Raw genomic sequence first — 26,391 nt, forward strand, 5'->3', positions numbered from 1 at the left:
GCAGCTGAAACACACAGGGATTAGTGGCACTGACTTCATTTAATTTAATTTGTATTAGGGCCGTCTTTGGGGGCAAACATCTTTTTTTTTATTCAGTATGCGAGACAGTGTGGGAGGATATACCGGGGATGAAAAACGGCAACAGACGGTAGGTCTCTCCCTGCGATGAAAGGGGAGGGGGTGGGGGGGTATAGGCTATACCCCAGACCAAATGCACATAAACACACACATTCATGCACATACACATATCTTGTTTCCTCCTAATTAAGTCTGCATTGTGACATCAAATCCCACCCAATTGAAATGCATATGACAATGTGCAAAAACCTTTGCACAATGTGACTTCCTTGAAATGAAGACCCTAAATGCTTTTGTTGTGCCACTGTAAACAACTTGTTGTAATTGTTGGTGCTTATCAGAGCTGCTCTTTGTGTTTGGTGTGTGTGTGTGTGTGTGTGTGTGTCAGTGTGTGTGTGTGCGTGCATATGTAGGAGGCACACACACTGAGCTGTTATCTACCAAAAACATATCTTACGGGTGGATGTTTATCTAGTTTGATGCAGATTGAAGGGGTTCTCTTTGTCACAGCGTAGTGGTACATAATATTATTTGACTTTTGTTTTTTCATCGCTTATTACTCCTAGGCTGATATAGTTTGATATCCTATAGCAGAGAAATCCTTTTAGTTAGCCCCAGGCATCTAATGTGTTTTTACTTGTAATCTGGGAATTTAATAAATAAAAAGGGAGGGAGAAAAAATTGTGTACACAATCGAATAATTCAACTCCCTATTGTATTCTGCGGAACATGACTTACGCTGTTAAGCAGAGGAAAAACACAACTGCAGGTCTGAAAAATGAAAGCACACAGCCTGACAGTGGATACGTGGGCTATTTGAGTGAGTGAGTACATCTCACACCTCCCCACAATTTACAGTAGCTCCCTGGAAAAAATATGGCAACATTCAGCCATCAAGTCTGCTGTAGCCAAAGCCTGCGGTCATATGAAAGCTTCCTTTTTGTCTTGTGCAGGTGACAGAGTCTGAGAGAGAGCTAATGTACCATGCACTGGGAAAAGTAGTTTTATTACAAACACATCCAAACAACAGAAAAAAAAATATGTGAGCTGAAAATGCATAGCTTTGTCCCTGCGAGACAGAAAAGACTACCGCTGGCGCCTGTTCAAGACTATCAAGCGCTCACTAGCAATCGTTTTTTCCTCTCTCCCCCAGCCCCTATCAAAAGATGTTACTGTGTAAAATGTCAAAGAAAAAAGAGGCAACTGAAGTAATCTCCTTCTCCTTTTTGATCGCAAGTGGAATAATTGGAGCCCTCTTAGGCTCATTACATGAGTTGCCCGCCAGCCAAAAGACGGCTCCAACTGCCCCTCTTCATTCATGTTGGAGCTTTGAAAAATATTGCTTCTTCTAGTAACCACTCTTTATGAGATGCAATAACTAGAGGTCCTGGTACCTACATTAATGGGTAATCCCTCAGTACCTTTGAAAATATGTCTTTCAACTACCATTGTTAAACATCAATTCACAGCATCGGACGAGAAACAGCAACAATCTGGCTCTGTAATAACGTCATTATGCATATTGCACAACACTTCTCACTCTCACTCTTTTTTGACAGTGCCGTTCATCTCATTTACATAAGGTATTGCATATGTGTAGCAGGCTAATTTGGATCTGAATTACTAATTGCCTGTTCATCAGCGTTATTACAACTATGCTTGTAATTATTGTGACTCTAATTACTATTACTGTATTACCCAAATTAACCTTATTCTGAGTTTAGATCACCCGCACTGACGGTAGCCAAGACATGCCCATGAAGAATGGCACCACTGTCCCTTCAGATAAATCCAGTATAATTAGCTGTGTGCCTTACAGGGCCTGTGTGATGGTAATAATTAGAGCTACTGTAGCAAAGGTCATGCAAAACAATTTAGCGAGGATGCTAGCTGCATGGGTAATGGGAACAGAAAAGGAGAGAATAGGGGAGGGAGAGCTTGGATGGAAGGAGGGGACTCCTCTCCCTTTCCATTTTTCAGAAATGGGAGATGCCAAGGCATATGGCCGCTACTTTACCTCTCCAACTGGTTCGTTTTTAAGCAACGCTTTCCAAATAACAGAAATTGAAAACCCATTATAATGGCAAGTAGACTCCGAGCTAACGCTGTTAGAATGGATTCATGATTAGATTTGAGGAAAGTGCTACAGGGTCTATCGGTGAACTGGTATCAACTGAAATTGATTCTCCACCTCTGATGTGTGTAATGGCTGCCCTATCACCCTCTTGTTGTACATGTTCATTAGCTTAAGCTTAATGTTTATGCTCAGCCTTTGTTATCGTTATTAATTGAGGGAGAGAGAGAGAGAGAGAGAGAGAGAGAGAGGGAGAGAGAGAGAGAGAGAGTAAGAGAGAGAGTGAGAAGAGTGTTGCTCCACCCAGATGCACAGGTTAATGAGCTGAGTCAAAAATGTTAACACCGAGGTAAACAAGTGCTCACACTCAGGAACTTCTATTTCTATGCTTCCCCCATGCACCTTAGCTCTCGCTGAAACTCCCCAGGCAGCTCCTGAGCCCACAGCTCAAGGTCCTCAGCTTGTGCCCATGAGAAATGCGCTCCTCTCCCTCACCTCACCCCCATCACACCCCAATGAGATCAGTAACAGCCTCACACTCAAATATAGCATCTCAAACAACACATGCGCTTACGTGTGCTAGATTGGTTTTTATTCCCTGTTGCAACTCTGACACCACAACCCCCCTCGCTCACCCCCGTCAACCGTCAACACTTCATTAGCACTGAGAGATACAAACAGCCCCAAATTGGTAGGATAAAACACACTCCTGTGTTCTGCCGTTGCTGAAAAACAGCTCTTTATTCGCTCATATCACCAGAAGTGTGCGTTCGCTGCTTAATTGTTATGTGGCTCGGTGATTATTACCTGAGCAAATATCAGCACCACTGGCGCTAGAAATTCAAAGATGGAGAAATGTGTGCACAGATCTGCAAGGACAAAGCAATAATTTGAGCAGTTACACAAACACACACACACACACACACACACACACACACACACAAATCCATTATCATATTTTTCATGTGGCCCATTTCTTGAAAAAGACAGAGTTGTTTACCCAGAAAACAGTGTGTTTAATCAGTGGATACAGTAAACTAGGAATTAAAAAGATAAACTTGGGCAAATTTGTTAATTTTGTGACTGTGACTTTGATCATTTTACCTTTGACACATACGTGTTTAAATTAATTCCAATTTGGTCTTAAAACCATATTTTCTCGCTATAAACAATAGGGCTGCGGTGTCACATGCAATTACTAAGCGTCTGTGTGACAGCAGTTGAAAAGGCGAGAAGCGCTGAGCTCACGAAGAGCAGCTGGACATCCGATTTTGCCGCTTTATTCAGTCAGCTTCTACTTAGTGATGAAATTCACTAGGGTGGCAGTGGAGGCATATGCTAAGATCCATATGCCTTTGTGACTATGGGGGTTTAAAAACCGTGAATTGTGATTATCATTGATCTCAGTTGTCAGATGTCTAATCTCTATGACTCAAACACACAAATAACCGACTACATTGGGTGACTGTGAGCCATCCTCCCCCACATTTGAAGTCCCTAAGAAGTGTTGAGGGAAGCACTGATAAGCAGGTCCTTATCCTTTTAAAGACGTTCCCGTAATCCAGCAGTGGTGGGAGGAGGGAGGGGGCCTCAGCTTTAAGGGACTTAGTCTGGATTATAGCTAGTCCTCCAAATTAAACCAAAAGTCAGCTTTCTGCAGTTGCTCATGCAAGATGGCAATGGGCTTGGCACCAGAACGACCAGACCAAAAAGGAGAAGGTCTATAATTAGAAAATGCTCTCCATCAGCCACTGGGCAAACAAACCCAGGTAATGCAGTGGCCCGACTTGATCCGGTCCTACCCGAACTGAATATTCCTTTCCTCTCCGTCTCCCCAGCTGACCTCCTGTGACTACCCTCATGATGTCTTCCATGCTCTGCACCTGACTCTCTTTGCCAACCAGCTTAGCTGCAGACAAGCTTCTCAGCCAGGGCAAGGCTGCTCTGTCCCCACTGATGCTGCTTCCCACAGCAAAACAAGGCTAAATCTGGGGCTTAGAGGCTAAAATAATCATTACTTGGTAACGAACAAATGAAAAGTCAGAGCACCCCTCCCATTTCTGTCCACCCCCACGACTTGGTATTTTGTCTGGCGTCCTATCGCACACAAACAAAAAGGAGCAGTAACACATTAACATTTAGGACGGACAATATTTTGGCCTGATAATGTAAATTGAAGCTGCTGGGCAGAGCTCTCTCTGTTCTTTCTGGAAAACATAATTTCTTTGAGGAAATTACCAAGAGGACATGTATTTCCAGTTAGATGAGAGAGTCAACATAAACAAACAAACAAACAAATTAAGAGAAATAAGTTTTTACAGATCCATTACCCATTTCCACTACCAGGCCAAAAAGATAATATCCGCAGCATGTACCAACATCACTCATAAAACCTGAAAAAATGGTTTAACCTGTTCATTTTTGTGTTACACCAACAAAGGATTTAATATAGTTTATATAAAAAAAAAAAAAGAGGGAAAAACAGATTATGGACAAATCATAATAATGCTACAATTACGCTGATATATGTATGCTTGCTCTGTTTGTATGCATGTGTATCATGTGCGCGTATGTGCACTTGCTCTTAAGAGCCTTGTGAGCCTGCTTTGATATATAACGATCCTTGAACTCTTTGGTGAGATCAGAGTGCCCGAGAAACAGCTCCATCGTGGCCTGCTGCCATGCTCCCCAAAGGAGCATTCAACCCCCTGCTATTACAGCACACAGATTATATGCAATCTTCCTTTTAACAAGTATAGACCAGTGGTTCTCAACCTTCCTGGCTCATGACCTCTTAAAAAAAAAAAAAGGCGATGCCTACTCGCAACCCGCTGTCACAGGCTGCATACACAGCCCACCGTGAACAGTCCACCCACAGAGCGACCATCTATTCAGGTTGTTTCATTTGCTTAACTGGCAGAGGAGGCCTCGTGTTGTAAAACTACTCACCATTTCACAAGAAAACAGAACAAAATAGTAAAATCTGAAAAAACGAGCATTATAATTTTGCACACTAAAACTGTTCTCACTTTCCCCTTTGTCGTATTAATCTTGCGACCCGCCAGAATCATGTTGCAATCCCCAGGTTAAGAACCGCAGGTATAGACACGCTGCCTTCTTCACCCACTGGCTCCACCTAAGACTGACCCAGGAGCAACTGTCAGATGGAGAACAGGTAGAGAAGAGTAATCTGGAGCTAAAGGGACTATTGGGGAAAGTAGTGCACTCAGAGCAGCCTGACAAAGGTCGAATGCTTTTCATTTATTGACTCACCCACTTGCACTGTACTGTGTCAAGTGACGGACATGAGCGGAAAGCCAAATCTGATGTCCCACTGTGCTCCTGTGCAAAACACTGTCTAAACCCTGAACATTGTTTTCCTGATGCCATGAGAGACCACAGAGAGGCGGGTGTAGTCATTATCAATTCCCTGGCAAGGCAATCATAACTATTATCATTAGTGCTGTTTTCACCCTCCGTGCTCAGCCCAGAGTAGTTAATCTATTCCCAGGTACACATTCTTGTCTTTCCACAACCTGACCTGATATCACTCAAGCGAAGAAATGGTTTCCCACCTCCCAGGAAACTAGATATGGGCGTAAATAATATACCCGGGCCTTTTTCTGAAAAGCCCTAATCCCAGGAAAACAAACCTGTGCGAAACAGACCCACCTGAATTGCTTTCAGGAACTAGATAATCAAAATGCAAAACAGGCTTTGAGGGAAAATGAGCCGGCTTCTAACAACAAATCCCCTACATCTAACATCAGCAAATTCTCCCCCTGAACTTTTATTGGTATGCTATGTGTTTGGGTTTTTAATGTAGTCACACTGGATACCCTTCTACATCAATGAGCTATTCTGGTTGATGTCTGGCTGAATTGGAGTGAGTGCTTGGAGCTCTACAGACATCATGAATAAGGAAAGGAGCCACACATTGAACACATTAGGGGTCCCACCACCGCCTTAGACAGGGGCACAATGGCTGAGGGTGGGGAGATGAGGACGGAGAGTGACAGAGGTGAGGGAGTGGCTGAAGATGATGAAGCAAAGGAAAAAGGGGAATGTAAAAAGAGGGATGGGGCCTAAGACACTGGTGACACAGGGCAGAGGGAATGCAAGGCCTTCGAGAGCCCTATACCCGGTCATAGCCCATTAGGCTCGCTGGGAGAAAATGCTACAGCTCATTACATGCTCTGCCTCTGTTCTATGGATGAACAATGCACAATTACGCTAGCCGGCTGTTCCTCTAGCCATACTGCTGCATGCCTCTGAGGCGGCTGATATCGCTGCTATAGTGGCTTGCCTGCCAACAGCGTCTGCGCTCATCAAATATCCTATACATGCATCGCCTAATGCAAATCCAGGTTTATGTCCAAGAACAAAGGCCCTGTATGTATTTGCACAAATGAAAGGAGAAGAAACAGGAACGTCTGCTCCTCCACTGAAGCAAACAAAACTTTTGTGTGTCACACAATGACGTTAACTCTCTTTTTTCTGCCTTGACTGCTTTTAATTCTCGTTCTCTGCACTTTAAATGAGCTGACATGTGATATAGGGGTAATTCTTTTATTTTCCACTGAATTAAGTCTCATGCAATGTTAAAATTGAAAGCAGGCGCAATGTAGAGATCCAGATATATCTACAATTAGATTAATGGCAATAAAGTGCAACCAGGCCACACAGAAAGTGAACGGGTACCACGACACATCTGCACTGCAGTGGATAACTAGTCCAAGGATTTGTCTGTCCACCAGCAAATTGGTGCAGTTCTAGTCTTTCTCCTCTCCATTCTACAATTATGCATGCAGAAGCTGACATTTAATCTGATGGGGGAAATGCTAACTAACATCCTCCTGCTCCCTCTTTGTTTTAGGCAAAAAACAGGGCACATGGAAAGGTCACTCTTCCCTGGTGTCAGAGTTGGCTGTTTGGAAAAATTGTCTGTTCACAATGAGTATTGTTATGTTTCACTACATCCTTCCCCCATTTCCTTGTCATTCAAATTACATAGTATTACCACATAAAAGAAGGCCATGGGAACCTGCTCATCAGCATATCAGCAGGACTCGCAGTAACCAGGAATTTAACTTAAAATAAAACTTAACTTGAAAGGTTTAAGGCATGTTGTTAACCACACATTTTAATTCATGCATTTTCTCTATTTAAGTTTGGATGATTTTTTTTTTTTTTGATCTACTCCAATAATGATGATTTCTATGAAGTTCTAATTTTCTTTTAAATTTTTTAAAATGTCTTTTATTTGAGTGACATCGAGATCGAAAAGTGGCTTGCGGTATGCCACTAGTGTCTCAGCGGCATATGCCGATCCCTTGAGTCACAAATTTACACATTCCTTTATTGACAGTGCAATGTTGTGTTAAAATATTTAGTAAAGGCAGAAAAAAACAGCAGTGCGTGTTGTAAAACTATGTGGTGTGATAGTCTGACAGCAGCGTACCACTTTCAAGCAGCCCCTGCCATTACGAAACAGTAAGCACCGCTGGACCACTAGCGGCATACCATCAGCCACTTTTCGACGCTGCTGTTTTATTTAGTGAAAAACATTGTTTTTGTTCCTCTTAAGACATCATAAAAAAGTTAATTTCCCCAAAGACAGATTGTGAGTCCCTTGTCATCAGCTGAGAAGGACAAATATACTAAAGGAGTGCTCACATTACCATATCCTACAGTACATGCCAATGCATGCACAAAGCACTCCTCTTTAATATTCCTGAGCCAAAGGGATAGAAGCAGGCACATTACTCTTGACATACACTGAATACCACAGAGCAAATAGTTTCTCTGTTTATGCTGAGCGTCTGGGGAAGCAGCTTTTCTTTGTGGCCATAACAAATTTTGGGGTTTGTGTTTTGAGGATGTAGGCTAACCTCACCCATCCCATTATAACTACAGACATTTTTAAACCCAGCAGCAAAATATGGATTAATGAGAGGTGAGGTTAAGTTATTTTCTTCGTCTCCTGAAGCCTTCCTTTGACTTAAGTTTTCCTGTGAAATGTTTGCTTTTATTAGCAATCTTATAAATGCCACCTTAGTTTTGCTTCACACTAAAGACTGTGGCATCCTCACACACAAAGTGTGCAAGACAAAGTGTGAAAAGCTGCAGCTGATCCATTGAAAACATCATAAATGAGAAGGGGCTGTAGTGAAATTCTGCGAACACGGTGAAATTTTATCATGGCAACTGACAGCCGCAAGATGCTAATGAGGGCAAATATACTACACTTAACATTGCACCAAAGATTAAGATGAAATTAATATATATTCACATTCATCATCATTAGTGTGTCTGTAGAGCCGATGCCATTTCTAGAACGCTCTGTGCAGCTGTTTTTTTTCTAACCATGGCAACAAAACATGTTTGTATACGAGCTCTGAATCTTTAATGGTTTACCGAGTAACTGTCTTGAGGCTGACAGTGCACAGGGAGGCTGCAGAAGACAGATACTCTAAATCTATTTGCTTGACAGTAAATTTCCACAAGTGAACTTGCTCTAGGTTGGGACTTTTGAGTCCAAGGAATGCCATGAAAGAAAACTGAATGCAGCATATTTGTGCCACAGAGTTTAATTTGAGATATAACAACAGTGCTGCAGGAAACTCATTTAAATGGATAATTACGTCCAAGCAGCATTGCTCGCAGGGCTTAACAAGGTGCGTAATGATGTCCCCTTCTCCAGCGATAAACATCATCACTACGTCCATTTCCCTCACTCCATTTAGCCTGTTGGCCTCGCATTATCTTATTTATTGTGAGACCCATTACCCCAAACCCAGTGTCATTACACCTTTATTACACTGACATATCCAGGAAAAAAGTAAATTGTTGAAACACTTGTGCCATTATGTGACTAACTTTGGCTTACAAATAATCCTTTTCTTAGATGCTTTTACAAGCTGATAAAAAAAAAAAAAAACGGCACATGATGCAGAAATAAAATTAAGTTAAAATATATATTTTCATTTTCACTGCTACCGACCTCAGGAGAGGTGATTACAGGATAAATATCATAGGATTTAGATTTTTTTTTTATAGTGTTTGTGTTTGTGTGAGTAATGTATTAAACGGTTTAGAAAATATCTGTTATAGCTTCAGTACAAAAGAAGAATTATTTCTAATTCTATTCTCGGATACAAGGTGAAAGTGCGCTGACGTTCTCATGGTGTTCGGCCGTCTGATGTCTGCACTGCGGACTGCCAGCGATTAAAGGCAATAATGGCACATGCATATCCTAAGCTTTTAGGTGAATAAATAAATAAATAAATATCTTAGTGCGGTGTCAAAGCGCTTTTTAAACATTGCCTTAATTTTTTTTTTTTTTTTCATCATTTTGTTTTGGTAAGCAAGCATCCTGAGCCGAGAATAAGAAAATCACATTATTCCTCTCCGTGAATTTTGAACAATTGATAGCCTCTGTGTGTAATAAGAAAATGTCGCCCTCATCCTAAGACCACATTTCAGTGAGAGGGAAAAAAAAAAAAAAAACAACATTTTTCAGGCAGGCAGCAGTTGCAACACAGGTTGTGGAAAATCATTGGAATTCTATAAATAGAATCTCTCTCTCTCTCTCTCTCTCTCTCTCTCTCTCTTTCTCTCTCCCCCTCTCTCTCTCCCTCTCTCTCTCTCTCTCCTGAGCCTTTCCATTTGTCTACAGTATTGGTTCCTCTGCATGCAGCTCCCCAATCATATGTGGTTAAGGACAGACTACAGTGACATGTGTACGTCAGACCCTGTCACTCATGTGTTTTGACACTTAGGCTCTTTGGCTGGATGCTCTGATCCCAACAAGAGGGTGGCATCCCAGAGGGCTAGGATGGTTCTGACTGGCTGCCTCGGGTTGTTATGTCATTTTATTGTACCTCTCCAACATCGGGAATGACACTTAGCGATGGCGGTGGGGGGTGGCAAGGTTGGGGTCACGGCTATAAAAACCCAACCAAGTGTAAGACTACCACTGGTTGTCCATCAAGCGCAAATGCACGTTGTTGGGCAATATCACTAAATCTCTCCGCAGATAGACCAATTTAGTGGTTAACCATGGGAGGGACAGAACAGGAAATGTAACAAAAGGATATTAAATATACCACTGTCACAAAGTTCATTTAATTCTGGCAGTCAGGACTTATTAATACAGACACTTAAAAAGCCTCGCGTTTTTCAAGTCTCTGCCTTACAAATAACCATAACCTTTTCCAATAATTAACAGGTTCATCTGCCACTCAATCAGCACGCCTCTGAAGGTGTTGGAGATGAGAAAATTTCCTCTCAAATCCTTTGAAAGGAGGAGACAAACATGCAACATACACCACCCCTACTCTTTCAATAGATCAAAAAAACACTGATTTTTTTAAGTTTAAGCAGTCATAGATCTGTTCCCTCATTACACAATCTGTTTTTTCAACCATGATTAGTCTTTCTTCCTCTTCCTTCTCCAATATTGCCTTATTCATCTTATCTAAAGTAGCACTGAATAAGGTGAATAAGGCAGCACTGAAGTATTTTCTGCCTCATCACAGCTCCTGGACGTGTTGGAGTCCTCGCATACAGTACAGCTTCTTGTCAAGACAGCAGCTGTGCCCTTTAGCTTCTCATATTGGATTTAGGATGATTAAATGGATTATTCTACTGAAATTGACAGAAATATAAAGACTACCTTGTTTAAATGGTTATAAATCTGTAAATTCATATTAAAGCAGGGCTTAAAAGATTTTTTTTCGGCAAAGCGTGAGGAGGCATGTGGAAACACTGTATCCTGTTTGCGCAGACTGAATCGAACTAAGTTTAATCTTTTATCTAACACTACTGGGTGAAAAAGGTTAAATAATATATAAATATTTTTTAACAATTCAAATTTTTTAACAAGCAGACCGGCAATGTCAAAACAGCAGTTGAAAAAGCAGTTGAATAATATTTAAAATGTATTGAAATGTGTTGCTCATTTTTCATTTCTGAGTTAGTCTTAAAGATGTAAATATTAATGTCACAGTACATATTTCATACAAATGTGACACAACGTAAGAAGCATTCGTGTGTGTGTGTGAGAGAGCAAGTGTGTGGGGGGTGATTGGCAGTTTCAGCAGATGTGTAGTATGCTCTGACAGCATGACATCTACTTTGCATGCTCAATATGACACGTCTGAATGCACCCTGTGCATATTGTCCTGATGTGAAGTGATTGCGGGGGATGTGCGGGCTTGCTAGAACCACTCCTTCTTGTCTCTCCTACATCAATATCAAACTGTTCCTTACTAACAGGGAAAAAACAACAAGCTTGGTATACTGAGATACTTTGTCACCTATCTTGTTTTAGTTTTGTTTATCACATTTACTGCAAGGATGAAAAAAAGAAAGGCTTCTCTAGGTGCCGACATTTATTATTCGTTTGTACTCTATATGACACATGCCATAATACACTTGCATAAACATATATATGGCAACAGGGAGGAAGTATCCGGAAGACAATTACATTGATCAGCAGTTAACAAAACAGGGTATTCACCACAAAATATGCAACATTTTACGCAAAGTGGTGTAAGCTCGTCCTTTTTTTCCATTTCATTTAGCACCGGAGGACAACCTGCTGAAATAAATCCACAATCTCTTCCCTGCATAAAGCCGACGTAAAATAAATCAATGATGTAAGATTATTTTCCTGCTATATTCATTATCTGAAATCACAGGTGTGAGGAACCTTGGTACACATTACAGATTCAAAAACACATTGTAGCCAAAGGCCATTCCTTTACTGTATAATTGTCTCTCCCACCAAGTGATTCACTATAATTAAGCCATGCAAGACAGCTCTATTCTCCTGCGAGCGCTTGTGTTAGTGCTACCACAGGCAGGTCTAACAAACATCTCATAGCTGATGCTCTTCAAAACAATGGACAGGGATCTTCAGGGAGGAATACACTGGTACACATGCTCACAAGGGAGAATACAATATACACAATGCGACTGCAAGTATGAGGCCTTTAGGGAGACCTGTCACTGTTATCTTGGCCAAGTCTGCAGCAGTCACACAGTCTGTGTGCCTGTTTGCACGCGTGCGCGCGCGCGTGTGTGTGTGTGTGTGTGTGTGTGTGTGTGTGTGTGTGTTTGTCTGTGCCAATATGCTTTGTCTGAAACAGGAAAAAGTAGTCTACAGCTGCCCTGACATAACCAGGATGCTCACTGCCCCACATAAACAAACAATTAGGCAAATAAAATCCATCTATCAACACCATGAATTATTGACAAAAACAAACCCCTTCTCTTTTCCTTTGTTACTGAACCCAGTTTGACCTCATATCCACATTCTGATGATAGTTCATAAAACTTAACATGTTTAGAAAATATTTAAACACAAAGACATCGTGCCCTTGTGTGACAACAGAAAGCTCTTTCGTAAAGGATGAATGAATCACAGATAATTATGAGGTTGCCCTCAGGATGAAAACTAATTTTTGGGACAAAGCATGCTTGGTAATCACAACAGTGCAGCCACTCGTGTGTCCTAGCCACACCGATGGGATATGGGTTGAGGACTTGTGGAGTCAAGTGGTTTCAAGCCCAGGCTTGCTCAGCGTAACAGAGCAATTATCGGTCATTTCAGAGAAGCGCTGTTTGTTTGTGCTATAAACGGCATTGTTGTTATACTGAAAACACTTTATTCGACAGAAACATTTGGATATAAAGCTTCTGTCTTTTACAAATGTCACAACGGAGAGAAAAGAAAACTGTGGTTACTGCCGTTGCGCTACGCTTCGTCTGTTGGAGGTTAATGCACGCTCTCTCTCCTGCTATCTCTCGCTTGCCTTCTCTTACACACACTCCCTTTCTCAGTCCACAGAAAATATGCAAAGGCCGGGTCAAAGAGATGTTTGTCAACGTCATGTGCAAGGCGGAGCGCGATGGAACTTGCATGTTAAGCAGCCCCAGCCTCTATCAAGCCAATCAACTGCTTCTAAGAAAATGAGAAAACGCGGTCGGGGCTCAGACACCTGGCACTAAGACACATTCACCCTTGCTCACTTATTCCCTCCTTGTCTCTCCATCTGCCCTGATATAGCCCTATCAAGGCACCTCCAAGCTTTGCATATGGAATCATCAAAATCAATCTACCACCCTATTTGTCAGCCTCTCCTCTCTTTCATTAGCAGAAGCAAATAAAGTCTGGGCTAATCCTGCCTTGAATGTGCTTTTATTGAATGCTTGGGCCACAGAAACAGGCCGCTGCTGGAGCTTTTACAATGTCAGGTAATTCCTTTGTGTTGCCAGACTACTAATACATCCCACTGTTTTGTCCACGGGAAGGGTGGTGACCTGCATACCACTACATACAGGCAAATGCAACCCTAATCGCTGCATGTACCTGCTGCGTCCCCCGCCTATGCCTTCACTGACTAGATAAGACCATGAAACAAACCCTGACAGCATTACTCATTCTCTCCACCTATGTTATTCACACATTCACACGCTCAGGCTCAGACAGTCCCACTAAATCAGCCTGCCTGTAAGTGGGTCTCATTGACCCCTCAGGATCCATCGGTGCCCAGATTTCTCTGGATCATCGAGTCAATGGATCAATAACCATCTTGTGTTTCTTGTTTGGTTTTAAGAGCGCCTTCCCCCACCCCTCACCTCCCCACCTCCTTCATCCCTGAATGTCAAACGGAGATTGGAGTCATCAATTATAAGTGTGTGTGTGTGCGTGTGGAAGTGGAGCTTATTTGCTGCTGTCTGTAGAAGTGAACTCAGTAGGGTGACAAAAGCACGCACACACTTACACACACACACAAATACAAATGCCCCTTCCTCCCGTGGGGTAAGGAGAGGAGGGTCATGGACAGAGGTTGCCCAGCAATCCAATAGACCAGTTCATACAGGCAAAAATCTATAAACTAAAGATCAGCTGGTTGGTGTACACTCTGTCAGCTTGAATAGCCTTTCAAGTCAGACCTTCACTGCTCTGCTGCAGCCATGCATGATATGTCAATGGAATAAACAGGCTATGCAGAGTAATTCAATGGCTGGCTGTGCAGAGCGGCCATGCAGTAACACTGGAGCCAAATGGACGGCGCACAGATAAAGCATTTAAGCAATGATTATTCTTTCGGCTAGCACCTGAAATGACATGTGGTGGAGCTGATTAGCTGGGTCAATGCATCTGGCAGGTGTTCAAGCTCCTGTTCTTTTGCAGTAGCTCAGCACACACAAAAAACAAGTAGAGTAAGGGAAGCCAAATAATCCACTTTGTCAGGCCTCCAAATTCTGCTTGGCAAAGCTCTCTCAGTCACAGGTCAGCCCCAGTGTCTCGGTACCCTGAAATGCCTTGAAGGATTCCACTTAAATAGACTGACAAAAAGCCACATATGCCATTTCAAATAGCTTTGCTTTCAATCAATAGGAAAAGGACTATTAAACTGACAATAATATTTGGTTTTGTGAAATGCAAAGCAAAGCTGAGCCTGAAACTGTGTTGCAACATCAGATTAGGATTCACCATGATAAAGCAGACCTAGTGAAACAGACTGCTTCCACTAAATTTGGGAGTCATATTCAACATCTAGTCATGGCACTGAGTTTTGGAAGTGCCGTTCTCCCACTGTCCTCCCCTTGTCTCCTACCCCTCTCACCCGAAGAAGCCCAGGCAAGGCTTTAGGACAGAGCACAGTGGATTGAGTCTCACCTCTGGCAGTGGCATGCCGTTGATGATGAGGTCAGGCTGCTGGTGGCCCTGCCCAGTGAAGGGGTGCTGATAGCCATGGTTGGGGGCTGCATTGCGTGAGTTCTGGTTCTCCACGTTGAGGAAGGTGCTCTCGGAGCGCCTGCAGCCCAGTGGCAGGCTCTGCTGGTGGTAGTCGAAGTAGTTGAGCGAGGAGGTGAGAGACGAGCAACTCACCACGTTCATCTTGTCCGTCTCCTCAACGTCACGTGGCACCAGGCGGATGTCGTTCTTGCTGAGCTTCTTCTTCTTGCTGGACTTCTTCTGGTTGCCGTATGAGTACTCCGCCACCCTGCGCAAGTAGAAGAAACTGAACAGACTCAATAAAGCAGTGTTCTGTCTTCCCCTCCCCTGTCCACACGGTCAAATAACTTGCCCGCCATGCCAGCTAGGGCGCTGTTTCGACCATGGGTGCCAGACAAAGGCTCATTGGCTGTATCCAGGAGTGGAACGCCACACTCAAGTGACTTCCCACTCCCGGCTTGCAATGGAGCTGTCATCCCTTGTTTGTTTGCATTTGCATGCTCGGCAGTCGACATGTCACAAAACAGGCAGACACTAGGCAAACATGCCAAAACCACAGAAGCAAAGCAAAGGAAAAAAGCACTACCGGTGTATGCAATCATATTCAAAGCACACAACCCACACTAATTCCATTTTTTCTTTCATTATCAAGCGAGCCCACTAGCAATACGGAGTGCAAGAACTGCAGATTCAAATTCATTTCCCTGCTCTCTGTGGCTGCTGTAAACTTTAGCTGAGTATTTTGACTCTAATCAGACCAAATGAGAAACACAGCTACACTTTATCAAAGGATCCCAAGACTAGGGGAAATATCCATTCTTCATGCAGCCTTGCAAATCTACACTGGGAAGCTGATACCATGTACACGATAGTTAAGAATCAGATCTTAGCAAGGCCTGCTGCATTGATGCTGTGATGCTAAAATTTACATGGTGTCAAACTCTTGAAAAGACTGTTTTAAACCCTACGGCATAGGAGCTTATAATTTACTTCAGTTCATACACTGCTCATGGGAAGTCTGTGACTAATGTATTGATGGGGGAATTCTCCCTCCATAACATTAACAGTATACACTGGCTTGTCGAAAACAGGATTGTTGTCATTCCAGTCAATTACTTTGATATTCAGCTGGACTGCGCCTATCTTTGGAGGGTCTCCATCTTCTGCCCTGATTTGTAGTGTAGTGGGACTGGGTCTCTCTGTCTAATGATTTTTGCACCACAAGCTCAGCAATTTTGGACCCATCCCCTCTAGTCTTTATTTCTAACACACAACAAAACTATATTTATGCATAATACTACCATGTCTACAATGTCTCGCTTCTCAACATGACATATTAACCCCTACTGGCCTCAACTGCCCACTAGGATGCAGTTGTGAGCGAACTGGTCTCTTTCTAACATCTCAACTGGCTATGATACAGCATTGTACTTTGCCTTTTTTGTTTTTATTTTACAATAAAACTTGAAAAGAGTTATGTTCCTTGGTTCAACAGGAAGAAGAATGGAAAGTTACAAAGGTTAAAAAAACACATCTGTCTGTCATGTATAATGTTTTAACATTTGTTTCTCTCTGTTCCCTGCCCAAATTGTAATCTGGGATGGGAAATTGTCAGAGCCAGACAGACTGACAAATGACAAGTTATAAATTGGAGATAAGCACTCCGCATATTTGAGGTGGATACTGAGAAGCAAAGCACACCAGTGCTTATTAAAGCACCCAGCAGGAAGAGTGGCTCATGCCAGGAGTGTAAACCATTGTGAGCAGTTTTGAATGTGGTGCTGTTGATCATTATATCTGTTATATATATAATCTGAAAATATTTCTTTGGAGCAAGGTGTCAGTACCTTTGTATCACTCTAATCATATCGAACTGCATCAGTCTTTCAGGAAAAGCACAAGGAGTGTTAAATTCAAATTCATATGCTGAGAAAAGATGTGCAATTGTTGTGTAAACATACTAAAGGTAAGGAAACTACAGTAGTGTAGCCTATATGTTTTGTGATACAACTCATTCCCCAAAGCTAATGGAAAGGGAACAGGCATTCATTTCAGCATTCAAGTTGTGCTACAGGCAACACCTTAAAAGCAGAGAAGTGGTGCTCATATCCATCCAACCATCACATGATGATGGAAATACCAGCATTTCATTTCTAATCAATATTAATAAATATTCTGTGAAATCAAAGTCTATTTTTTATGTCTAGGGATGTTCTACACTTTAGAAATGGCCTGACTTAATTTCAAATCAACAAAATTATGTCAGGAGCAAAATATGATGATGGCTTCAGGTTAAATTCACAAATCCAATCTATATGTAAATTTATAGTGGTAATGTCGCACAGGGAAATCAAAACTAGAACTGATGCTCAGATTGATGAACAAAACAGAAATTTTAACATATAAAATGCGCAGAATAATAATCTGCTCTTTTCCAGGTAACTGGTAGCATCAAAGTGATGTGATATGCTTTGACATAATCAAAAGTAGAAAAAGATGACATGTTACGTGTGTTATAAGGGATATTATTGTTATTATTATTGTTATTATAATAATTATTATTATTTTATTATTATTATTATTTCTGTTGTTGTAACAGAAAAACAATAATAGATCCGAGAATTGATAACCTATCTATCCTTAATCACACTAGATTAAAGCTGACAACAGTCAATCAACCATGGTGGACGTTAAATAATAAATGTCTAGGAGTGATATTGAACCAGTGGGACGTTAATTGCCTGGTAACACACCCACAAATTGAACATGACAGTTGGACCGTCATATTTATGAGCCAATTGGTTACAATCGAAAGATTAAATCAATCAATCAAATTCCCATAACACAGAGAGTGGGCCTCAACAGAAGGAGTCTAATTTAAAGCCGTTTTATTATCTACCTCTCTTTCATCTGTAGAAACCTGCAGTCCTCGTCGCCCTCCTCACACTCGGGCCTCAACAGGCAGCGCGACAAAAGCAATGCACTGACAACCAGCCTAGGCTCGCACTTCGGGCACGATCGCAGGCACACGCACGGACACACACACACACACACACACACACACACACACACACACACACACACACACACACACACACACACACACACACACACGCTCTCTCTCTCTCTCTCTGTCTCTCTCCGTTTACCCCATTCTCTCTCTCTTTCTGCCTCATGCGCGCACATAAGCAAACACACACACACACACACACACACACACACACACACACACACACACTGAACATCTGAATTTAGGACAAGTGATGTAGCCACACACATTTACACGTGACACTGTCAGTACCTGCAGTTGTATGTTCGGATCTCCTTGTTATCCCTTTTGCACTTGACTGCAACAAAAATCATGGTGACAAACAAGATCGCGGCAATAGAGCCCAGGGCGATGATGAAAATGAGAGACAGGTTGACAGGTCCAATGGACTCCTGTGCGTTCAGGTCAGGGGAGAGGTACACCACGATATAGGCCGAGGCGGACAAAGAGGGCTTGCCGTGGTCCCGTGCCACCACTGTTATCTCGTAGGTGGATTTGGCGTTTTCCCCAAACATTCTGGTGGAGCGCACCTCTCCATTCACCTGGTCGATCTCAAAAAAAGCTCTGTCCCCCTCCGAGATTGTGTAGGTCAGCCGTCCGTTCTCCCCCTCATCATAGTCGTCTGCTTTGACTTGGGTCACCATGTAACCCACACCTGCATTTCTTGGGATGGAGACCTCGGCCGTGCCGTTCACCAGCGGGGGGTTTGTCATGACAGGTGTATTATCGTTGACATCCAGCACGACAATACGCACGGTTGCGTTACTTGATAAGGAGGGGTTTCCGTTGTCTCTGGCCAAAACCTTGAAATCAAAAGTCCTGGTGTATTCGTGGTCGAATGATCTCATAGAGTAAATGCGGCCTGATGGGTTTATGCTGACATATGTGTTTACATCCATGTGCTTAATCTCGCCGGGGACTATGGAGTATGAAACTGTGCCATTCATGCCCAAGTCCGGATCTTCTGCTGACACTGCAAGCAGACATGAGCCAGGCAGGTTGTTTTCCATCACCATCTCTTGGTAGTGGGGTTTGAGGAAATGGGGAGGGTTGTCATTTTCATCAGTGACTTTGACTACCAGAGATTTTGTGGCGCGCAAAGGAGGGATGCCACTGTCCTCTGCTTGGATAGTCAGGTTATATGTGTCCCTTTGCTCTCTGTCCAGCCTGCCATCAACAAGTATGGTTGAAAAGCTCTCATACTCTTGCAGTCTGAACGGCACATTGCCCTGCAGCCTACACTGCACTTTGCCATTTGCTCCAGAATCCTTATCGGATACCCGTACTAGTGCAATGACATATCCACGCTGTGCGTTTTCACTAACTTCAACCATCTCTGTGTTCAGTGAGAGTAAACTAATAATAGGAGGGTTATCGTTCGTATCCATCACATTCACTGTTACTTTGCAGTGAGCTGGGATAGAATTGGGACCTAGATCTTTAGCCTGGACATCGATCTCATATATTTGCGTTGTTTCATAATCCAAAACGCCGTTGACGGTAATTATGCCAGTTCTGGGGTCAATTTTGAACGCATCCCTCGTTTTCTCGGTGACGTAACTGTTGAACGAGTACACAACCTCTCCATTTGTGCCCTCATCAGGATCCGTTGCATTCAAGTCTATGACTAATGTATTGATGGGGGAATTCTCCATAACATTAACAGTATACACTGGCTCATCGAAAACAGGATTGTTGTCATTCGAATCAATTACTTTGATATTCAACTGGACCGCGCCTATCTTTGGAGGGTCTCCTCCATCTTCTGCGCTGATTTCATAAGTGTAGTGGGACTGGGTCTCTCTGTCTAATGATTTTTGCACCACAAGCTCAGCAATTTTGGACCCATCCCCTCTAGTCTTTATTTCTAACCCGAAAAGCTCATTTGGGGTGATGGAATATGACTGCACTCCAAAGATCCCTGAGTCCGGATCGCTTGCCCCCTCTAGGGGAAACCTGGTACCAGGGGAAGCATTCTCTGAAATTTCAATGTCAATGTGGCTCGTTGGAAATCTGGGCGCATTATCATTCAAATCCTCAATTTCAACTTTGATGACACAGATCTCCATAGAGTTTGACATCACTTCAAGGGAAATAATGCACTTTGGGTTCTGTCGACAAACTACATCCCGATCAATTTTCATTTGGGTCGTCAGGATTCCGGCTGGACTGAGTTCCACCCATCGTGGCTCTGAATTAGAAATAACCCGCAAGTACGGCGGCTGCGGTGCAATCTGAAATCCTTGCTTCTGTGCGTCCTTTGTCACGTTTCCGATCACTGACCCCGGCTTCATCTCCTCGTTTATTCCGTATTTCAGGTTGATAACAGCCTCAGCCCCGACCCAGAATAGGAGGACCACAAAAATAAATTGCATTAATTCCATCTCCTTAGATTGCATTGTACCTGTTGAGTTGTCCTCTGCCTAACACAGATCTGGAATTATTACGCACACGAATGCATGTCAGAGCAAACAGGAAAAATGTTCCAAATTACTCATCTCATTGAAATGTCCGGTAAAAATGTTTTGGTGACGAATAGGTCCCCTGCAAATTATAGCATGGTGTGCTGAATTCTACAGTAAGTGCTTTATAGTACTCTTCTCAGGCAAAGCACATCCTCCGGTCTACTGCAGCGAGGGAAACATTGGGGACGACAGATATGTGAAAACATGCTGAATCTTCTCACAACAGTGATTTACCGATGTAAATACGAGCAGCTCTCATCAAGCAGCAAACTGGTGTTACACACGATTCGTATGAACTGTCCATGTTCAAGTGGGCTAAAAGAAAAAGAAAAAAAGAAAAAAACATTCGCAGTGCAGAAGGAAAAAAGAGAATTCCGATGAGCAAGTCCCAACAAAATTGCTATCTTCCGTGAAGATGAAATAATGGGGTTCAAAGGTCCTTGTCAGATTCTCCCCAATGCTTTGATGCCGGAGAATATTCCAGCCGCATTTTGGAGAAATATGTTCAACTGTGTGGAATAACGCTAGTTGAGATAAAATTTCCTCTTAGGCTGGCAGCTTTGGGCTATCAAACTGCACGTCTGGTGAAAAAACGCTTAAAGGATCTGCAGTCGAAAAAAAATTATTCAACAGCTTAAGTCCGGTTATCTCAGCCTAAAGAGCAGGGGGGCTATTGCAGAAATGTCTCATCATATCACTGAAGTCCATGGTTACCTTTTTTCATTATTTCCAGACAAGCAGATTTAGTCTTCGCCTCTTCTCAAGTCTTTAAGCTTTTACTTACTAATTAATTTCCACGTATCGCACACTTGGAAAAAGGGCTGCACACATCCTGATAGTCCATGGAAAAGAAAAAAAAATCCGTTGGAAAATGAAGCCAACAGCCGGAGGGAAGAAACGATGCAAGAGCCTACTGTATGGACAAAAGGCATCTCATGTTGGGTTGCAGCAAACTACAGACACTGAATATCCAGCCTAGTTGAGGCAGAAAAAAAAAAAAAAAAACACCACTCGTTGCCAGTAGGCTGTCTAGTTGACTCCAACAAGCGCTCCTCTCGCTTCACTGGTGCACACTGGCAGACGCACCGCTCAGAGCCGAGCGCTCAGTCTCAGGACCCGCAATCCCCTCAGCCAATCAGGGGTTACACAGGAGGGTTGGATCTGCTGGTGGGTGGGGCAAAGTACGGCAATGAAACACGGCCAACTACCTGTGCTCCTGCAGATGGACGACTCAATGGGCAATTATAACGTACAAGTTCAAACACGTAGCTGTGTATTAAAGTATAGGGGTCTGATAGGGTGCTGGGGCCCAACACGAGGCTTGGGAACCTACGGGGCGTCCTTGGCGGGACTCCAGGTTGTCCCACAGAGAAATTAGGAATATTTTAATTAACTACCGAAACAAAAGAAAAACTAAGATAAGTTGTCATACAGTTGTTGTTGTTGTTTACAGTATAGACGGTTTTATAAGGTTATATCTTACAACAGGTCTGGGGCGCATTCCTCAGAATAAAGTCTTGAAGAATGAGAGTGGGTGGTCCAACATGGATCTATTTGAGGCTCAAAATGTGAAAAACGTAGAGGAGAGAGCGTCACCGGCAGCATGGCTACCAAAATACAGCTTTTTAATTGTAGATTATTTTACTATAGAGCAATGTATAAGCCCGATGATATTTATGCCAATTACAACTGTAAGTACTACAGTATTTCAGCCTGCCATGACTGTCATGGCCGAATCTCATGTGGGCAACACCATTTTTAAAATTTATCAACACGAGGCATCATGTCGAGGCCATTCCCAATGTTGAACAAACATTTTGGCAAGTCATGCTACCTGTTCACCAGTGCCCATTAGGGTGTCCCAAAAATATCAACAAGATCATTTTGTATTATTTAAAATGTCATGTCCACATGTGGGCGAGTAATTGGTTTAAATTATTTATTATTTATGGTCCCAACCAATAAGCCTTTGTTTCAAACCCTAACCCGTTGCTGTGTTAGGCATTTAAAAGAGCATGCTGATTTAGATAACAGTCAGCTAATAATGAAGAACTATCAGCTCAAACAGGCTATTAAACACTCCCAGTGCACATGTCACCAGTAGACTTCTGCAAATGTTTTCTGTCACTTTATGATTGCATGTGTTTCATTATAGATAAAATTGGTTCGATTAATCTTCTAGGAAAATAATGAATGGTCAGGTTTGTCAGCATGATGTGCCGCAATTCCATATTCAGTGATGTAGAGGTATCCTAAACATTGATATCCAGTCGGTCTTTATCATAAGGCAAGCAGGCACCATTATAAGAAAATAAATCAACATTTTCAGAAAATTATTTGTTTTCCCTTTGCCTTGAAAGACCTTATCCTCGTATAACTTCTGCCAGCATCACTTTTGATGCCCCTTGCTTCCAGTATATGATGATATGATGTGTACAATAAACTTGTGTCGTAAAGATCCCTCAGCCTATAAAGGTGGGCAACTTCTTTGTAATTCAAATTAAAAAGAAAGGTGAATAATAAATGTGAATTTGGATTAATTTACCCTCCACGACCTCCCACCACATATCCTTGTAGACTGTCGTTTACCTCACTGAACACCCCCTAAACCTTCCACCCACCCCCACGTACGCACGCGCACGCATGCACACATGCGCATACACACAAACACACACGCATACGCACCATTCATCCAGTCTGCCTCTCACTTGTTCGCTCGGCTTCCATCACATGCTGTAGAGGGCAAGTCGGTTTAAAGTCACAAGGGTGACACCTAGCGTCAAGCTGCCGTTTGGCTCTATTATTTCAATCTGTCCGTTCAACCCAGTCACTTTCACCCTAATGAAACACATAAATAAATAAATTCCCTAAAAAAATGCATATTAAATACATTTCTATGAATCCTTGTCTTTGTCTTTATATTGTAGTCGAAGTCTACAATGAGATCACATTAATTGTATGATTATTTTTATTGTGCTGTCCAGGAGCTGTATTAGTATTAAGCCATGCCTAGTCATCATTAATCCACAATTCAAGCAAAGGCTGAACTGTGTTGAACTGTATTTCAAATAAGCACTTCAGGAACCAACAAAGAGCAGCTTGAACAATGCTGGGAGCAGGAGGGGGTCAGATATGTCGTATGCCATAAAACTGTATAATTCAAGATGTATGCATGCAGTAACTTTTACAAGTTGCAAACCTGAGAGAAATAATTTCCCCTGAAATGTTAGAATGACTCTGCTGCCAAAGAAAAAGTATCTCTGAACAGGGAATCAGTGTTTAATTCCTTGGATGTGCTGTTCTTGAAGTGGTAAAAGATGCTGTTTTCTCTTGTATAATGAAAGGTAGTCTTGGAAAGCAAAGCAAGAACAGTATCAACAGAAGCATCTTGTTTGCTCCCCTGTAACACTTTTCAGGGCATGTTGCAGTTGCATAAGGAGAATGCCAGAAGAATGTTTAAGCTTTATAGAGTGATAAATTCTTAATGTCAGGGAGTTAAACAACCCTAGGCAGTGGCAGGGGACCGGCAGGGTACTTTTTTTCCCCTCCGGGCTTTTTTGATGGCCATATGTACAACACAGCTCACAGTGGTCTATGTTTTGTATTTTTATCAATGTGAGTTAATGTTACATGGGCTTACACAGGCTGTCCAACTGTAAGATGAACAGAAACAAGTTCTGCTTGGTAACACTGTCAATTAAACAAATGACAACAACCACTTAATACACACTTTAAATGTGATGAGGCAGAGAGAATTTGGATGAGCTTGAAGGAAATTAGCCTGCCTCTCAGGGTGATAGTATGGACACATGAACTGTTCTTGATGGAACTTTTATTTATTTTTTTTATTTTGTATTCATGGTACTATTGTTGACTTTTCCTGTTGTGAACATTATTGTTTTGCTTTGTTTTTTCCTGTCGAAAACAAAACTTCCCTTCAGGGATTAATAAAATTGATCTTATCTTATAGTATCTCCTTTGAAAGGGGTTAAGGAGCAATAAACAAAAGTAATGTTGCACTAAAGGCAATGAGTCATCTCACATCAACAGGGCTGAATTTAGGATCTCAAGTTGTTAGCTGTTTGCCTCACACCAAAAAATGCTGTAGACACACTTAACAGAGATCTATTATTTATAATCATAGTTTTGCAAGTACAGCCAATGGGGAGTGCTTGTAATAACAATAATAATCTATAATAATCAGTAGTGATTTTTTTTTTTTTTTTTTTTTTTTTTTTTAAGTGGGCCTTGAACATTTTTGGTGTCTCAAGTCCCTAAACACCTTCAGCTCTTAGAGTCTTCCAGCACTTAACCAGCACCCTAAACAATTTCAGGGCTGTTCAGGGGATATCTACTTTTGACACAGGGTTGACTTTAGACTTTGGGGTTTAACCCCACAATGTGAGGGCTGAGCATCCTTGACAGCCATGCCAGATAACCCTGGGATAAAATGTTGGCCAAAGTTAGAGTGCTGCAGAACGAGTTTTAGCTAGACAAGGTCTAAGAGAGTTAGAAATGTTCTAGATGTTCTTAGCCTTGTAGCCAATCCTGTGTGAAAAAAGGCAGTGGTATTTTTTCAAGTGGCAGGGTTGTATATAAGAGAAAAAAAGAGGCAGGATTGTAAACCATAAACAATTAATGAGGTGCTGACCACAGACAATAAACTTATTGCACACTCGAGTTCTATCAGGGTGAAATGTCTGTATTAATAAGTTAATGTATTTTTTTGCATCAGGAGCTTGAGTGTGTGACTCCTCTGTTTTTTATAGGGCTGTACCATAAACCATGGCGCAGTGATTTAGCCACAATCTATTTCTTTGTATCCCAGAGAGCGGTGGCATATTTCATTTATGAGCAATGCACCGCCTCGCAATACTTCCTGCTGTTGATGTTCCTTTGTGTGTTGCACTATTGATCTTACCGCTATGTCAAAAACCTTACTGTTCTGCTGTGGTTGGTTGTAAAGATGGTTGTCTACTGGACAGCATCAATTTCTGTTTTCACAACCACTATTTGGTCAGGAAAAGAAATGGCGAAATTGATTGTAGACATACTTTCTGTTTTGATCTGATCTATTAAACTGTCAATCATCTAAGCACAGTGGCATCTGTTGAAGTACACATTGTCGCTCTAGTTTAACTTTATTTTTCATTGCAGTATGCTTCCGAGTAAACCTGCCACTGAATAAACAGGTGGCAAATGCAGTTTGCATTGCAAAGATGTATTCATCCTACATTATGTGGAGTTTGAAATAATTAATTCAGGTGATTCTTGCTTTAAGAACATTTTGTAATTAATGCATTGGCATTGCCATTACTTTAACTTTAACATGTACAAATTAAGCCTGTGTAAAAAGTCACAGATGTTGCAGGCTTCCTTTAGATTTAGGTCATTGTTCAGATTTTTATCTGGATTTTGTAATTCAATGGAGATTTTCATTGCAACTGCAGTTTTTGTTGATGAAAAACAGGCAGAAATGGAAGCAGTGGCAGAATGTCAAAGACTAAAGACGGTGGATTACATAGAGATGTTGTGTGTGTGTGTGTGTGTGTGTGTGTGTGTGTGTGTGTGTGTGTGTGTGAGGGAGAGAGAGAGAGAGAGAGAGAGAGAGAGAGAGAGAGAGAGAGAGAGAGAGAGAGAGAGATTGTTTATGGTCCATTAACGCAGGTTTATATTTTGGAGACAAGTAACATGATATTGCTCAGTTTATCCTCAATACAGAGAATTTCTTCCTTCAGGAGTGCATGCAGTGCGGTGTGTGCTTTCAGGAGATGCAGAGGTTTATTCTTACACTTTAAGACAGAGGGAAAAGCTAGTCTATTTAAGGCCATAGGAGTTTCACAACCTCGCTTGGGTTTTGAGCATACTGAAGCATTTGTGGTGGAAAGCTTGAACCAGTGCAGTTGAAAGTACACAGAGAATGACTGATTTTATTTCATATCATTTTTTGCCTCTGCTGCCAAGGAATGGC

The 26,391-nt window shown here is 42.1% G+C and overlaps 1 protein-coding gene across 2 annotated transcripts in view; it reads right to left on the reverse strand.

Annotated features, from left to right (window-relative positions):
• Positions 1 to 21,472, reverse strand: part of pcdh19 (protocadherin 19) — a 55,882-nt gene extending 34,410 nt beyond the window's left edge. Inside the window, exons 1-2 of one of the 2 annotated variants that reach the window (XM_030062487.1) lie at positions 18,208 to 21,472; positions 14,847 to 15,174 (exon numbers count right to left, since the gene is read on the reverse strand). In XM_030062487.1, coding sequence (XP_029918347.1) covers positions 14,847 to 15,174; positions 18,208 to 20,354 — 2,475 coding nt within the window. In that variant the 5' untranslated portion in view covers positions 20,355 to 21,472. Of the gene's footprint in view, positions 1 to 14,846; positions 15,193 to 18,207 lie in introns of both variants that reach the window. The other variant, XM_030062486.1, reaches the window with a different exon arrangement.
• Positions 21,473 to 26,391: the final 4,919 nt, after the last annotated feature.

The sequence above is a fragment of the Myripristis murdjan genome, chromosome 10 (genome assembly GCF_902150065.1).
Source record: "Myripristis murdjan chromosome 10, fMyrMur1.1, whole genome shotgun sequence".
NCBI classification, from domain to species: Eukaryota; Metazoa; Chordata; class Actinopteri; order Holocentriformes; family Holocentridae; genus Myripristis; species Myripristis murdjan.